The sequence below is a fragment of the Pecten maximus genome, chromosome 18 (assembly GCF_902652985.1).
Source record: "Pecten maximus chromosome 18, xPecMax1.1, whole genome shotgun sequence".
NCBI lineage: Eukaryota > Metazoa > Mollusca > Bivalvia > Pectinida > Pectinidae > Pecten > Pecten maximus.
In genome coordinates this window covers 3,901,689-3,919,490 of record NC_047032.1, presented here as the reverse complement: position 1 = coordinate 3,919,490, position 17,802 = coordinate 3,901,689, and the positions used below count along the sequence as shown (strand labels likewise).

General features: G+C 40.5%; 1 protein-coding gene across 1 annotated transcript; it reads left to right on the top strand.

The window, feature by feature from the left end:
* The first annotated feature begins 1,118 nt into the window (after positions 1–1,118).
* On the top strand, positions 1,119–10,390 carry LOC117316763 (vacuolar protein sorting-associated protein 13B-like). Its single transcript, XM_033871533.1, has 8 exons — positions 1,119–1,352; positions 2,484–2,657; positions 2,781–2,918; positions 4,129–4,561; positions 4,885–6,360; positions 7,253–7,423; positions 8,803–8,988; positions 10,285–10,390. The coding sequence occupies exons 1-6, from the start codon at positions 1,176–1,178 to the stop codon at positions 7,321–7,323; spliced, it is 2,469 nt and encodes an 822-aa protein (XP_033727424.1). The 5' UTR covers positions 1,119–1,175; the 3' UTR covers positions 7,324–7,423; positions 8,803–8,988; positions 10,285–10,390.
* The last annotated feature ends 7,412 nt before the right edge of the window (positions 10,391–17,802 follow it).

The following is a 17,802-nucleotide window of genomic DNA, read 5'->3' as shown; positions in this document are numbered from 1 at the left end:
TGTGTCACATATATATAAAAATATAGGTCACTTTGACCTACATTTTGACCTTTGTCCAACACCAAACAAAACATTTTTTCCAGGCTCTATTTACTGGGGGCTTTTTTAGTTCACCTGGCCCAAAGGGCCGGTTATAGCTTATGCCATGGTGCAGCGTCCGGTGTCCGTCAACTTTTTCTTTAAATTGCTACTAGTCCTAAAGTATTGAATGGATTTTCACCAAATTTGGTCAGGAACATCCTTGGGGGAAGAGGAACAGAGTTTGTATACATTTTTACTCTGAACCCCCAGGGGCCTGAGGGGCGGGGCCAAATAGGGGAAATAGAGATTTGTCTTTATATCGCTACTAGTCATTTTTAAATGGATTTGAACCCAATTTGAACATTATTTTGACATTTCGTCAAATCCAACCAGGTGAGCAATACAGGCCCCATGGGTCTCTTGTTTCTGTACCACATTGTGTTGTAGTTATGGTGATGAGGCTGTATTATCTGTACCACATTGTGTTGTAGCTATGGTGATGAGGCTGTATTATCTGTACCACATTGTGTTGTAACTATGGTGATGAGGCTGTATTATCTGTGCCACATTGTGTTGTAACTACGGTGATGAGGCTGTATTATCTGTACCACATTGTGTTGTTACTATGGTGATGAGGCTGTATTATCTGTACCACATTGTGTTGTTACTATGGTGATGAGGCTGTATTATCTGTACCACATTGTGTTGTAACTATGGTGATGAGGCTGTATTATCTGTACCACATTGTGTTGTAACTACGGTGATGAGGCTGTATTATCTGTACCACATTGTGTTGTAACTATGGTGATGAGGCTGTATTATCTGTACCACATTGTGTTGTAACTACGGTGATGAGGCTGTATTATCTGTACCACATTGTGTTGTAACTATGGTGATGAGGCTGTATTATCTGTACCACATTGTGTTGTAACTATGGTGATGAGGCTGTATTATCTGTACCACATTGTGTTGTAACTATGGTGATGAGGCTGTATTATCTGTGCCGCATTGTGTTGTAGCTCTGGTGATGAGGCTGTATTATCTGTACCACATTGTGTTGTAGCTCTGGTGTTGAGGCTGTATATTCAGTGCCAAGAGGTGGGAGTTGTACAGAATCGTTGGATGTCTCTGATGTGGATTCAGCTGACCTTACAATGACCCTAAACATCAATCTGTCAGAGTATTGGCCTGGAGCTGACACACTCCTCGTCAACCTGACACCATGGTGCCTTATGACCAACCAAAGTGACCTGGACCTTATTGTCATGGATGCTACTGGATCTCAATGGACATTGCCCTCTAGCAAGACATTTAGTCCTCCAAAGTTTGAGGTAGGTTCTCGTTCGTTTTATTAAAGTTTTCCATGTTAGAGAGATAACTACTGACAGTCTGCATGTATAAGGGGAGATAACTACTGACAGTCTGTATGTATAAGGGGAGAGAACTACTGACAGTATGTATGTATAAGGGGAGAGAACTACTGACAGTATGTATGTATAAGGGGAGAGAACTACTGACAGTATGTATGTATAAGGGGAGAGAACTACTGACAGTATGTATGTATAAGGGGAGAGAACTACTGACAGTCTGTATGTATAAGGGGAGAGAACTACTGACAGACTATATGTATAAGGGGAGAGAACCACTGACAGTCTATATGTATAAGGGGAGAGAACTATAGGGTCTGTAAGTCTCGCCATTTAAGTCCCGAGATTTTGCGAGATAATACTACTTCCGGGTACTTTGCCATAACGTTAACATAGAGAAAACTTAAAATCACAATAATTTGAAAAATAGCAACTGTATCAAAAACACAAAATTGCCAGTTGATAAAGTATTCAAGACTCATTTTGAAAATGTGTATTTCGTTGACTTTTATATGTTAACGACATTTTTTTCTTCTGTGAGACTACTAATATAAACTGTGTTTGGTACCCGGAAATAAGCCTCACTCAAGACGAGACTTACAGACCCTATTGACAGTCTATATGTATAAGGGAGAGAACTATTGACAGTCTGTATGTATAAGGGGAGATAACTACTGACAGTCTGTATGTATAAGGGGAGAGAACTATTGACAGTCTGTATGTATAAGGGGAGAGAACTACTGACAGTATTTATGTATAAGGGGAGAGAACTACTGACAGTCTATATGTATAAGGGGAGAGAACTACTGACAGTCTATATGTATAAGGGGAGAGAACTACTGACAGTCTGTATGTATAAGGGGAGAGAACTACTGACAGTTCTATGTATAAGGGGAGATAACTACTGACAGTCTGTATGTATAAGGGGAGAGAACTATTGACAGTCTATATGTATAAGGGGAGAGAACTATTGACAGTCTATATGTATAAGGGGAGAGAACTGTTGACACTCTGTATGTATAAGGGGAGAGAACTACTGACAGTCTGTATATATAAGGGGAGATAACTACTGACAATACATACATTTTTATTCAGGGTGAGATCATTCTTGGTTTGAGGATTGGCAGTGGTGTTGTATGTAGCGGAAGTATTCCTTTGTCTGATGAGGAAGTTGATCTACAGAGATACAGACCTGATATAGGCCAGGTGTTGTATTTAGACGGATATGTCCACACTCGTATCTCCATCACACAGGCCAACAGGATTAAGGTTGGTACTAAGGACACAGGCTGAATATTGTTGTCTATCAAAGCCTTGTAGATATTGAATTATCATATTATTTTTATGCTGAAGATACCTGTCACGTTTCACCTTTACCTTTCTGATTCTCAGGTGTATTTCCTGACTGTGCAGTCCTCGGTACGACACAGAATGCGACTGATTACCATTCTAGAGTCAATGTGTGTCACAAATCTAACTGGACAGCCATACCAGGCTATGTTACATTGTGTGTGTCCTAGGGTAGGACAGGTAAGGACTGATACCAGGTAATGTTACATTGTGTGTGTCCTAGGGTAGGACAGGTAAGGACTGATACCAGGTAATGTTACATTGTGTCTGTCCTAAGGTAGGACAGGTAAGGACTGATACCAGGTAATGTTACAGTGTGTCTGTCCCAGGGTAGGACAGGTAAGGACTGATACCAGGTAATGTTAAAGTGTGTCTGTCCTAGGGTAGGACAGGCAAGAACTGATACCAGGTAATGTTACATTGTGTCTGTCCTAGGGTAGGACAGTAAGGACTGATACCAGGTAATGTTACAGTGTGTGTGTCCTAGCTTATAGGGTAGGACAGGCAAGGACTGATACCAGGTAATGTTACTGTGTGTGTGTCCTAGGGTAGGACAGGTAAGGACTGATACCAGGCCATGTTACAGTGTGTGTGTCCTAGGGTAGGACAGGTAAGGACTGATACCAGGTAATGATACAGTGTGTGTCCTAGGGTAGGACAGGTTAGGACTTATACCAGGTAATGTTATAGTGTGTGTGTCCTAGGGTAGGACAGGTAAGGACTTATACCAGGTAATGTTACTGTGTGTCTGTCCTAGGGTAGGACAGGTAAGGACTGATACCAGGTAATGTTACAGCGTGTGTGTCCTAGGGTAGGACAGGTAAGGACTGATACCAGGTAATGTTACAGTGTGTCTGTCCTAGGGTAGGACAGGTAAGGACTGGTACCAGGTAATGTAACAGTGTCTGTCCTAGGGTAGGACAGGTAAGGACTGGTACCAGGCCATGTTACTGTTTTCCAAATTGTTTAATTTCATCAGCGCTACATCGTTTATTTTCTTACTATGGATCAGTTGTATCTAACAATTAGTAATGTGTTCTTCATGATAACCAAGATGTCTAGGGCCATGATAATGGACCAATAGCATGCTGGCATAAATGTCTAAAAAGGTTTAATTAAAGGAACAAAACCTTGGTTTACATTCTAGGTCACAGAGATGTGTTCAATCTCAGTTTAAAGCAAAACCTCATCTATAACAGATACTTTAGAACTCCAGTAACCAATAATACCTTTGGTCTCCTGTGATATTTTTACAAACAGAACTTTTCAAAAATCTTGTCTGTATTATGAATGTAGTGTTTTATTCTTTCCAAACAAACTACTTGCAACAGCTTGATTAAAGCATTCACTTCACTTTTATCTTTTTGTCATCAAAATATTGATTTTCCAGATTCAGAGAATGACCAGTAGTACTTCGTCAGAGATTTGTATACCTGACCATTCCAAGGTGGACAGACAGGACACTGACCTTTGTCCACTCCTTCAGTGGTCACTTGACCATTCCCAAGACAGTGTTCTACTTCAGGAAGAGGATTCATTGGTCCATTACTTATCTCTTCAACCAATCAAAACAGAAAATTGTGATATTGATCCTGATTGGTCTCATCCTGTTCGTCTCCTGGCCAATAAGAATGCAGTTCGTGCTACAGTGGCTGTACCCCGGCCAGGACAGTGGACTGAGCCCATCTGTATTACTGGGCAAGAGAGGAATGGTGTGGCCTATTTTGTGATGCGGAAAGATAATTCACCATCTTGTCTCCTGCACAATTCCACCAATCTGCCTGTGTACTACGGTCATCATAATGTCAACATCACATCCCCAGGTAAGTTTATATCAGGTCAACATCACATCCCTAGGTAAGTTTATATAAGGTCAACATCACATCCCCAGGTAAGTTTATATCAGGTCAACATCACATCCCCAGTTTATAACTGTTAAATTCTCCCCTTGGTGATATTTCTCGTTTCCTTAGTATTTGAGAGAAAGTCCCAAATACCACTACTGCACATAGCATACATAGTTTCTCGTTATGTCATCAATCTTCAATCCATGTTTTACTTGATTGTTTGCCAGGTGCAAACTTCTGTAGGTAAAACTTATTATACCTTGATTAACTCATAGTAATCATTAACTATTGTCTTGTAGGTATTACAGTACAGGAGGAGACAGAACTAGTGGGTGACCCACCTTTCATCCCGGTCGGACAAAATGTCTTCTACACACCAAACCTCATCAATGGTATATTTGGGGAGGATATCTCCAACACTCTCATCCCTAGTCTACATTTCGCTGTAAATCGTAACGACATTCAACAGAGGTCAGAGGATGGACAAGGTCAAGGTCAAAGTGACAAGTGCCTAGTTTGGAGCCGTGCAATAGATGTCAACTCTAACATGGAAATGTTTGTGCCAATTCCTGGATGTATAGATATCAAGGTCAAGGTCAGAAAGGTTGCCATGGTGACATCCATTACCATCGAACCAATCAGCAAGGCTGAAGTGTCGGCAAAAGAAATCCGAAGTCGCCTCACTGGACAGGAAAGGACAGTTACCACAGTAGCGGAGGAACTCCCTCCGGACAAAAGTGAAAGATGTTATCCTGTACACAACGACAATCAACTTCACAACTTACAGGATATCAAATCTTCAGCGACCAGAATTGATTTGACAATTGGTGTGAGACTCCGACATCTCACCATCGCGTTGAAGGACGAATCATCAAGATCTGAAGAAGTCGCTGAAGTACTTAGAATTTCCATGGATGAACTGTTCATGGCTTATTATCCTTCTGGGCAGGTTTCTGAAGACGAATCTGAAAGTCACTCATGCATATCTGCATGTGTTGGGGTCATTCAACTGGACAATCAGCTGTTCTACACTAAAGGCCTGTATGACTTCCCCGTACTGTTGTTACCACAGAACATCCCCGACCCCTCACAGCTTACACTCCCTAGTCTACAGAATCTCAGTATATCAGAGAAATTTGCTGTCCTCAAGTCAGTTAGCTTCCTACATATCCAGGTAGTCATGGGAACAGACCTACTCCAAAACTCTGTTACAAAGAGGATTGAATTTGGCCTACAACCAGCCACAGCTAATATAGATGATGGATTTGTTTTGAGACTTTTAAAGGAAGTTGAAAGTTTGATTCCAACGAAACTTACAAACTCCAGTATGGACAACAAGAGTATGTTTGTGAAGAAACTTCCCAAGTCTTTCAGAAAGTTGTCCATGGCGTTAAGTTCACCAGTAAAAATTGAACATCTGTGCATCCAGCCTATTGCCTTACTCTTTAGCCTTCATGCCTCCTTGAAGCTTTTTATAGCATCTGACCGTACACCATTATCTTTCGGAAAGTTTGAACGGAAGGATGTTTGTGGAACCTCTCATCAAGTGATTCGAGTGTTAGCGATGCACTATGCTACTGGGGCACTGTTCCGGGCGGGAATTGTTGTCGGGTCCTTGGAGATCCTTGGGAACCCCACAGGACTGATTCGGAGTATCGGTACTGGTGTAGCTGACCTAGTTAAAATGCCCTACACTGGATTAACTCATGGACCAGGAGCGTTTGTGTCTGGAGTGACCCACGGCATGACTTCATTTGTTAAAAACATCTCCTCGGGTGAGGCTCAGTTATTTGTATTAGCTAGACTTGGTGGTCACCTGTCACTTCGGGGATAAATGTCACATTTGACCTTAAAACTGTTGAGTTACAGATAAAGATATCTCATAGTATGAGCTTTCAACAGATGTACAGTCATGTAGGATCTTGTTCATAGTGACACCATAGTATTGTATCAACCTGTTCATTAGTCATGTACAGTCGTGTAGGATCTTGTTCATAGTGACACCATAGTATTGTATCAAACTGTTCATTAGTCATGTACAGTCGTGTAGGATCTTGTTTATAGTGACACCATAGTATTGTATCAACCTGTTCATTAGTCATGTACAGTCGTGTAGGATCTTGTTCATAGTGACACCATAGTATTGTATCAACCTGTTCGTTAGTGTAGTGTAGTAAATAGATGTCTACCCTGATCAGGGATGTATTGATATACAGTGTAGTAAATAGATGTCTACCCTGATCAGGGATGTATTGATATACAGTGTAGTAAATAGATATCTACCCTGATCAGGGATGTATTGATATACAGTGTAGTAAATAGATATCTACACTGATCAGGGATGTATTGATATACAGTGTAGTAAATAGATGTCTACCCTGATCAGGGATGTATTGATATACAGTGTAGTAAATAGATATCTACCCTGATCAGGGATGTATTGATATACAGTGTAGTAAATAGATGTTTACCCTGATCAGGGATGTATTGATATACAGTGTAGTAAATAGATATCTACCCTGATCAGGGATGTATTGATATACAGTGTAGTAAATAGATGTCTACCCTGATCAGGGATGTATTGATATGTAGACAATAATTATTTACTTTGAATTTTTATTACTCTACATTATTGAGATTCCTTACTTGTCAAGGATTAATTTGTAGGCATGCTGATGTCAGTGACCAGTTTTGCCTCAAGTGTATCACGGAACATGGACCGTCTTTCTCTTTACTAATACCACCAGGAACGACAAGAGGAGAGACGTCGACAACAGCCCCACGGAATTTCCAGTGGACTCAAACAGGGACTCACTGGTTTTGGAATGAGTTTACTTGGTAAAAACTTAAACAATCCGTCATTTTCTTTTGTTACACATTGTAACATTTTGTAGAATGTGGATATGGTGTAGTGGTGTAAGCTGCAGGTATTTCTAGCTAGATGGTTAGGTCCAGTAAATTAACAATTAACTGTTATTAATTATTAACATGATCTATCAAATGCATTATGTTTTGTTGATCGGAAGGTAAGAGATTTGAATTTCCTATTCTAGTCGTACTGTGATAAATATATAGTATCAGTAGGTATTGTACTTGATGTATAACCAAAACTTTCTCATGAATTTATAACTTGGAAATTGTAAAAAGAGGTTAAACTAAATCAATTATAAAATCTCCTGCCTCTGAAAAAGTTTCTGTTTTGCAGCAGATCTGAATTTTTTTACTTGACATAGAGTATCAAGTAGTTAACAGACTTAGAAGATAATTACCACATCAAGTCTAACAGTAGCCAACAGACTTAGAAGCTAATTACCACATACAGTCTTACAGTAGCCAACAGACTTAGAAGCTAATTACCACATACAGTCTAACAGACTTAGAAGCTAATAACCACATGTACATACAGTCTAACAGTAGCCAACAGACTTATTAATTAGAAGCTAATTACCACATTCAGTCTAACAGACTTAGAAGCTAATAACCACATACAGTCTAACAGTAGCCAACAGACTTAGAAGCTAATTACCACATAGAGTCTAACAGACTTAGAAGCTAATTACCACATAGAGTCTAACAGACTTAGAAGCTAACTACCACATAGAGTCTAACAGTAGCCAACAGACCTATAAGATAATTACCACATAGAGTCTAACAGTAGCCAACAGACTTAGAAGCTAATTACCACATAGAGTCTAACAGACTTAGAAGCTAATTACCACATAGAGTTTAACAGTAGCCAACAGACTTAGAAGCTAATTACCACATAGAGTCTAACAGTAGCTAACAGACTTAGAAGCTAATTACCACATAGAGTCTAACAGTAGCTAACAGACTTAGAAGCTAATTACCACAGAGTCTAACAGTAGCCAACAGATTTAGAAGCTAATTACCACATAGAGTCTAACAATAGCCAACAGACTTAGAAGCTAATTACCACAAAGAGTCTAACAGTAGCCAACAGACTTAGAAGCTAATTACCACAAAGAGTCTAACAGACTTAGAAGCTAATTACCACAGAGTCTAACAGTAGCCAACAGATTTAGAAGCTAATTACCACATAGAGTCTAACAATAGCCAACAGACTTAGAAGCTAATTACCACAAAGAGTCTAACAGTAGCCAACAGACTTAGAAGCTAATTACCACATAGAGTCTAACAGTAGCCAACAGACTTAGAAGCTTACATGATAACAAAAGAAAGATGTTGTCTGTACCTAGGGGCTGTGGCTGGCCTAGCAGACCAACCCATCCAGAATATCATCTCCAATCAAGACACAGACGAGCGGCCTAAATCCACCTCAGCAGCCGCCACGGGAGTTGTGACCGGGGTTGGTAAGGGCCTCGTAGGGGCCTTCACCAAACCTATAGGAGGGGCCGCTGAACTCTTATCACAAACAGGACAAGGTTAGAATCTTATTTGATAATTGTTTGTCTCACCTGTAACAAAGTCGCTATAATCTTATTTGATAATTGTTTGTCTCACCTGTAACAAAGTCGCTATAATCTTATTTGATATTTTTTTGTCTCACCTGTAACAAAGTCGCTATGATGTTACTTTTCCCGTGGAGATAGATACGTCGTTGTTGTCGTCATCAATATTTCACTTTAAAATTTTGTGTTTTGATCTGTTGATATTGGTGTGTAGTTAGATCTCCTACTGGACATCATCCCTTCATCCAGAATTTATGGTACAGTCACTCTGATGCTGATGAATGTTATTTCAACCAAACTTGGAATATAGTTGTATCGAGTATGGTCACCACAATTAACACACCCTACAGATTACATCAATTTTATTTTTTTGCTGTATATTTTAGTTCAAAATCTTGGATTTTGAGAAATCTTTTATCAATTATTGGTTCTCTGTGACCAGTTGATAAACAAAATACATCAATGTTAGATTTTACGTATGTCTATTATGTATTGTACAATGTATTGGGGGGGGGGAAACAAATTATGTTTTAGTGAATATTGGAGTTTACTTAAACTTACTAAGTATACAAATACAATTGTACAAATGATTGGGCTGACCCCCTTAGGGCTGAGGGGCGGGACCAAAAGGGGCCAGTTTGGCTAATTTGTTATAAACAACTTGTCCTCTGAAACTAAGCAATGGATATATCTCATATTTGACTGGTAGCATCCCCTTGGGGTAGGGATTCAAAATTGTACAAATGGTGGGGCTGAGGGGCGGGCTAGAAGGGGTCAATTTGCCTTAATTGATATCAACAACTTCTTCTCTTAAACTAAGCAATGAATATCGTTCATATTCGCCTGGTAGCATCCAACTTCTCTGAAACTAAGCAATGGATATGGCTCATATTCGCCTGGTAGCATCCCCTTGGGGTAGAGATTCAAAATTGTACAATTGGTGCGGCTGACCCCCCGGGGGGCTGAGGGGCGGGGCCAAAAGGGATCAATTTGGCTAAATTGACATTTTTAGAATTACAATAAAACCAATGTTCATGTACCCATATAAAATGCTTATAATATATATACATAGCAATACCTGTGACACATATACTTCAGCTTAGTTCTTGTTTCATATCTCATGAAACCAGGTGAGCGATACAGGCCATCTGGGCCTCTTATGATTTGTAATCATTCAATTTAACTAAATTATTTGTGACATGGATCCAGCCCCGTGCTGAAAAAGTTCCATTTACTTGAGATCTGTATACTGTGCTGTTTGTTGACCAGGAATTCTCCTTGGGACGGGACTTGCCGGAGATTTACCTAAAGTACGCTACGCAGCAGAGGTTCAGACTGTGTCATCCTTCTGTAGCTGTCGACATAAATATCTGGGGTATGTATCAAATGTTCATCTTAATCTCAAACATATTTACCTGATGTTCAATTTAATCTCAAGCAATTTACATAATGTTCAACTTAACTGCAAACAATTTACATAATGTTCAACTTAATCTCAAGCAATTTACATATTGTTCAACTTAACCTCAAACAATTTACATAATGTTCAACTTAATCTCAAGCAATTTACATATTGTTCAACTTCATCTCAAAACAATTTACCTGATATTCAACTTTGATTAATCTCATAACAATTTACGTGATGTTCAAATGTTGTCAAATTTTATGTTGTTCTTGAGTTTCGGTATAGTTAAAGAGTCTTATTCTATTTTCAGTTCCGGAATGAGTGATTTTATTTTCAGAATCAAAAAAAGATATTTCTGGCGATTCTTCCATTAAAAATGGTCAAACAGTAGTTGTTTTTTTTTTTTACTTTTTGTGTCATAAGTGAAATTTGACAATATTCAAATTTAAAAGAGGATGATTGAAATGACTGGTTGGGTACAGCCTCACTCCCAATGACTGACTGTGGGTGACTGGTTGGGTACAGCCTTACTCCCAATGACTGACTGTGGGTAACTGGTTGGGTACAGCCTCACTCCCAATCACTGACTGTGGGTGACTGGTTGGGTACAGCCTCACTCCCAATGGCTGACTGTGGGTGACTGGTTGGGTACAGCCCCACTCCCAATGGCTGACTGTGGGTGACTGGTTGGGTACAGCCTCACTCCCAATCACTGACTGTGGTTGACTGGTTCGGTACAGCCTCACTCCCAATGGCTGACTGTGGGTGACTGGTTGGGTACAGCCTCACTCCCAATGACTGACTGTGGGTGACTGGTTGGGTACAGCCTCACTCCCAATGACTGACTGGGTGACTGGTTGGGTATAGCCTCACTCCCAATGGCTGACTGTGGGTGACTGGTTGGGTACAGCCTCTCTCCCAATGGCTGACTGTGGGTGACTGGTTGGGTACAGCCCCACTCCAAATGGCTGACTGTGGGTGACTGGTTGGGTACAATCTCACTCCCAATGACTGACTGTGGGTGACTGGTTGGGTACAGCTCCACTCCCAATGACTGACTGTGGGTGACTCACTGACTGGTTGGGTACAGCCCCACTCCCAATGGCTGACTGTGGGTGACTGGTTGGGTACAGCCCACTCCCAATGGCTGACTGTGGGTGACTGGTTGGGTACAACCTCACTCCCAATCACTGACTGTGGGTGACTGGTTGGGTACAGCCCCACTCCCAATGACTAACTGTGGGTGACTGGTTGGGTACAGCTGGGAAACTGATTGGTCGGCCTCACTCCCAATGGCTTACTGTGGGTGACTGGTTGGGTACAGCCTCACTCCCAGTGGCTTACTGTGGGTGACTGGTTGGGTATAGCCTCACTCCCAATGACTGACTGTGGGTGACTGGTTGGGTACAGCCTCACTCCCAATGACTGACTGTGGGTGACTGGTTGGGTATAGCCTCATTCCCAATGACTGACTTGTGGGTGACTGGTTGGGTACAGCCTCACTCCCAATGACTGACTGTGGGTGACTGGTTGGGTATAGCCTCATTCCCAATCACTGACTTGTGGGTGACTGGTTGGGTACAGCCTCACTCCCAATGACTGACTGGGTGACTGGTTGGGTATAGCCTCACTCCCTATGGTGGACCGTGGGTGACTGGTTGGGTATAGCCTCATTCCCAATGACTGACTGTGGGTGACTGGTTGGGTACATCCTCACTCCAAATGGCTGACTGTTGGTGACTGGTTGGGTACAGCCTCACTCCCAATGACTGACTGTGAGTGATTGGTTGGGTACAGCCTCACTCGCAATGACTGACTGTGAGTGATTGGTTGGGTACAGCCTCACTCCCAATGGCTGACTGTGGGTGACTGGTTGGGTACAGCCTCACTCCCAATGGCTGACTGTGGGTGACTGGTTAGGTACAGCCTCACTCCCAATGACTGACTGTGAGTGACTGGACACAATATGTTCATATTTTTGGACCTGGCTGGTTGTCTATTCTATATATTCATAACATTTGAACTTATCTGTCTTGATGATTCGTCATTTCTGTAAAAACCGTTTTCAAAGTTTTTTGTTTTAAAAATTGATCTTTCCAATTTCAACAGAAAATTGCTGCAAACTGTGCCCAGTAATGACCTTTTGACCTCTATGTCTGCTACCTTTCTTGATGTCTCTGGGTCAGAGGTTAGAGTTGAACTTCTGATAACCAATGAGCTGCTATTTGTCATGAACTGTGAAGAGGATTGTCAACAACAAGCATTTTCATTGGCTGAATTGGAGGTCAAGTCTGGAAATCCAAACCTCTTGACTCTGCTCTGGAAAGATCACTCACATCAGAGAACAGGGGAGGTAATAAGAAATCACAAGTTGAATTATAATTCTACTCAAGTGTATGATAACTGTTTATACACGTGTCTTACTAATCTAAGCCAATATCGGAATTGCTAAGATACACTATGAAGGATACAATGGTAAATTTGAGATACTGTAGATCTAATATTTGATACATTTTGACATTTCAGATTGAGTCAGATATTAAATGAACAAGAGTGATAATTTCTGTGATGTCACTAGCAGCAAATTAAGATATTTGTTTCCGTTTGTCTGTTTCAGTTTGAGAATGAAAACAAGGATCGAGTGGAAGATTTTATAGATGGCGCTGCAGACTATGTACAAATATCACCCCCTCGATCACCGTCAGGAGTCGAGAGTCAGTCAGATATGTCTGTGTCTCCAGCAGATCAAGTTGTCCCACAATTCAACTTCCTTCTGGAGGAATGTCAAAGAGAGGCTTTCATCAGCACATTCAACCTAGCCAAGAAGAGAAATAAGGGCGTGGGATTCGATATATAGTCAAGTATAAACATTTCCTGAGGTCATTTACTGTTGGTCTGGTGAAGAGGAGAAATCAGGGCCTGTAATTTACCTGCCTAGTGAAGAAGGGCCAAGAATATGATGACTGTATGATACTGTTATAGACTTCTCTTGAGATCATTACTGTAATTTATTAACCTGGACAGCTGAAGATGGGCCTAGGATTTGATGACTGTATGATACTGTAATAGACTTCTCTTGAGGTCATTACTGTAATTTATTAACCTGGCCTGCTAAAGAAGGGCCAGGGATTTGATGACTGTATGATACTGTTATAGACTTCTCTTGAGGTCATTACTGTAATTTATTAACCTGGACAGCTGAAGATGGGCCCGGGATTTGATGACTGTATGATACTGTTATAGACTTCCCTTGAGGTCATTACTGCATTTTATTAACCTGGCCTGGTGAAGAAGGGCATGGGATTTGATGACTGTATAATACTGTTATAGACTTCCCTTGAGGTCATTATTGAAATTTATCAACCTGGCCTGGTGAAGAATGGCCTGGGATTTGATTACTGTATGATACTGTTATAGACTTCCCTTGAGGTCATTACTGTATTTTATCAACCTGGCCTGTTGAAGAAGGGCATGGGATTTGATGACTGTATAATACTGTTATAGACTTCCCTTGAGGTCATTATTGAAATTTATCAACCTGGCCTGGTGAAGAATGGCCTGGGATTTGATTACTGTATAATACTGTTATAGACTTCCCTTGAGGTCATTACTGTATTTTATCAACCTGGCCTGGTGAAGAAGGGCATGGGATTTGATGACTGTATAATACTGTTATAGACTTCCCTTGAGGTCATTACTGTATTTTATCAACCTGGCCTGGTGAAGAAGGGCCAGGGATTTGATTACTGTATAATACTGTTATAGACTTCCCTTGAGGTCATTACTGTATTTTATCAACCTGGCCTGGTGAAGAAGGGCCTGGGATTTGATTACTGTATTATACTGTTATAGACTTCCCTTGAGGTCATTACTGTATTTTATTAACCTGGCCTGCTGAAGAAGGGCCTTGGATTTGATACTGCTACATACTTCACTGTGATCATGTCAGGGTATTGGGCCAACCATCACTGTGATCATGTCAGGGTATCGGGCGGACCATTGCGATGACCATGTCAGGATATTGGACCAGCTATCACCGTGATCATGTCAGGGTGTCGGGCGGACCATTGTGATGACCATGTCAGGGTATCGGGCCGACCATCACTGTGATCATGTCATGGTATCGGGCCGACCATCACTGTGATCATGTCAGAGAATTGGACTGTTGTTTCTGTGGTGTGAAACTTAATCACCTCATAGGGATGTCACCTTATTGCTGGGGAGGAAGCCATTTTGGATTTGCTGAGTAAGGACATTTAAATCCAGCTTTTCCTTCCTGAAGTACTTTATTTTTTATTATTTTTTAGCCCACCATCATCAGATGGTGGGCTATTCAAATCGCCCTGCGTCCGTGGTCCGTCGTCCGTCCCTCCGTCCGTCCGTCCGTCCGTAAACAATTCTTGTTATCGCTATTTCTCAGAAAGTACTGAAGGGATCTTTCTCAAATTTCATATGTAGGTTCCCCTTGGTGCCTAGTTATGCATATCGCATTTTGAGACCTATCGGAAAACAACATGGCCGACAGGCAGCCATCTTGGATTTTGACAATGAAGTTTGTTATCGCTATTTCTCAGAAAGTACTGAAGGGATCTTTCTCAAATTTCATATGTAGGTTCCCCTTGGTGCCTAGTTATGCATATCGCATTTTGAGACCTATCGGAAAACAACATGGCCGAGAGGCTGCAGGCAGCCATCTTGGATTTTGACAATGAAGTTTGTTATCGCTATTTCTCAGAAAGTACTGAAGGGATCTTTCTCAAATTTCATATGTAGGTTCCCCTTGGTGCCTAGTTATGCATATTGCATTTTGAGACTAATCGGAAAACAACATGGCCGACAGGCAGCCATCTTGGATTTTGACAATTGATGTTTGTTATCGCTATTTCTGAGAAAGTGCTGAAGGGATCTTTCTCAAATTTCATATGTAGGTTCCCCTTGGTGCCTAGTTATGCATATCGCATTTTGAGACCAATCGGAAAACAACATGGCCGACAGGCAGCCATCTTGGATTTTGACAATTGATGTTTGTTATCGCTATTTCTCAGAAAGTACAGAAGGGATCTTTCTCAAATTTCATGTGTAGGTTCCCCTTGGTTCTTAGTTATGCATATTGCATTTTGAGACTAATCGGAAAACAACATGGCCGACAGGCAGCCATCTTGGATTTTGACAATTGATGTTTGTTATCGCTATTTCTGAGAAAGTGCTGAAGGGATCTTTCTCAAATTTCATATGTAGGTTCCCCTTGGTGCCTAGTTATGCATATCGCATTTTGAGACCAATCGCAAAACAACATGGCCGACAGGCAGCCATCTTGGATTTTGACAATTGAAGTTTGTTATTGCTATTTCTCAGAAAGTACAGAAGGGATCTTTCTCAAATTTCATGTGTAGGTTCCCCTTGGTTCTTAGTTATGCATATCGCATTTTGAGACCTATCGAAAAACAACATGGCCGACAGGCAGCCATCTTGGATTTTGACAATTGAAGTTTGTTATCGCTATTTCTCAGAAAGTACAGAAGGGATCTTTCTCAAATTTCATATATATGTTCCCCCGGGGTGCCTAGTTATGCATATTGCATTTTGAGACCAATCGGAAAACAACATGGCCGACAGGCAGCCATCTTGGATTTTGACAATTGAAGTTTGTTATCGCTATTTCTGAAAAAGTACTCAAGGGATCTTTCTCAAATTTCATATGTAGGTTCCCCTCATTGCCTTGATATGCATATTGCATTTTGAGACCTTTCGGAAAACAACATGGCCGACAAGCAGACATCTTGGATTTTGAAAATTGAAGTTTGTTATCGCTATTTCTCAGAAAGTACTGAAGGGATCTTTCTCAAACTTGTTTGTAAGTTCCCCTTGGTCTGTAGTTTCATCTTGGGACCAATAGGAAAACAACATGGCCGACAGCCAGCCATCTTGGATTTTGACAATTGAATTTTGTTATCGCTATTTATCAGAAATGGCTGAAGGGATCTTTCTCAAATTTCATATGTAGGTTGCCCTCTGTGCCTAGTTATGCATATTGGATTTTGAGACCAATCAGAAAACAACCTGGCCGACAGGCAGCCATCTTGTATTTTGACAATTGAAGTTTGTTATCGCTATTTTACAGAAGTTACTGAAGGGATCTTTCTCAAATTTCATATGTAGGTTCTCCTTGGTCCCTGGTGTTGCATTTTGGGACCAATCTGAAAACAACATGGCCGACAGACAGCCATTATCGCTAAATCTTAAATTTTATATATAGGTTACCCTTGTTTGAAAAGTACTAGAGGGCTGTTTCTGAATTTACACAGATTAGTAAGACTTAGAGGAAGGGAAAAGTAGAGAAAAGATCAATCTGACATGGAACCTATAAAGATCATTCAATGGTGGGCGCCAAGATCCCTCTGGGATCTCTTGTTTTATAGATGATGATGTTTGAAATAGGTATGAACGTTTATTTTAATGGGGAAGTTTCGTTATAAATTTGTATACTTTATGTTGGATATACATGCATAACAGTAATATCAGAGTAATTGTGTAACCATTAATTATCTGGGAGGTAACATTATATCGAATGGTGATTAAACTTAAATTATGACAATATAATACAGTGTTTGTCTTGTCTTCTCATCGAACATGATCTAATTTTACAATTATTGGAACTCTCCGCCTTGAAACGTCAAAAAGTGAAAATGTTATACAAAAGAATTCCAACTCTTACATTAATACATTCATTTGAACAACTATGGTAGCCCACCATACCACCAGCACAATATTAACTGTGCCTTTTGGTCATTGAGAAGTCGTTTAAAGAGACCAACCAACCAATTGTTTTCCCATAGACCTTAGTGTTAACGTTTTGGATTATTTCATTCAAATTCTTGAATTGAATATGACGATTATGGTTTATAACAAAAGTTTAGGGTCTGATATAACACCTAATCAAAAAAAAATGTTGGGTCCTTCAGCTCAAATTTTCTTCAGGGTAGCCATTTTGAAAATAGGTGAATTTCGCAGTAAAAATTCTCAAAAATCTTAAATGTTTACCTGTGTTTACTATTTTTACGTGAACTTTTGGGAAAAAACCAATCGGACTTACGAAATTTATATCAACATTTCTTATTGATAGTTACCTATCAGGCTACATATCTATTTTCTCACTTCATAACATACTGGCCAATCAGTAGCTGCCAGACATTTTATCCTTGGCTCAACGTTATACACAGGGGCTGTTTCAAAAATATATTTTTTCAATTGGTTGGTTGTTTCCTAAAGGGAAAGGCTATGATGACAGACTTCACATCACGACATAAACTCACTCCGCTAGGTGACCTACATACAAGATAGATTAATGTTTGTACAACATATATATGACAGTATATAGTGGG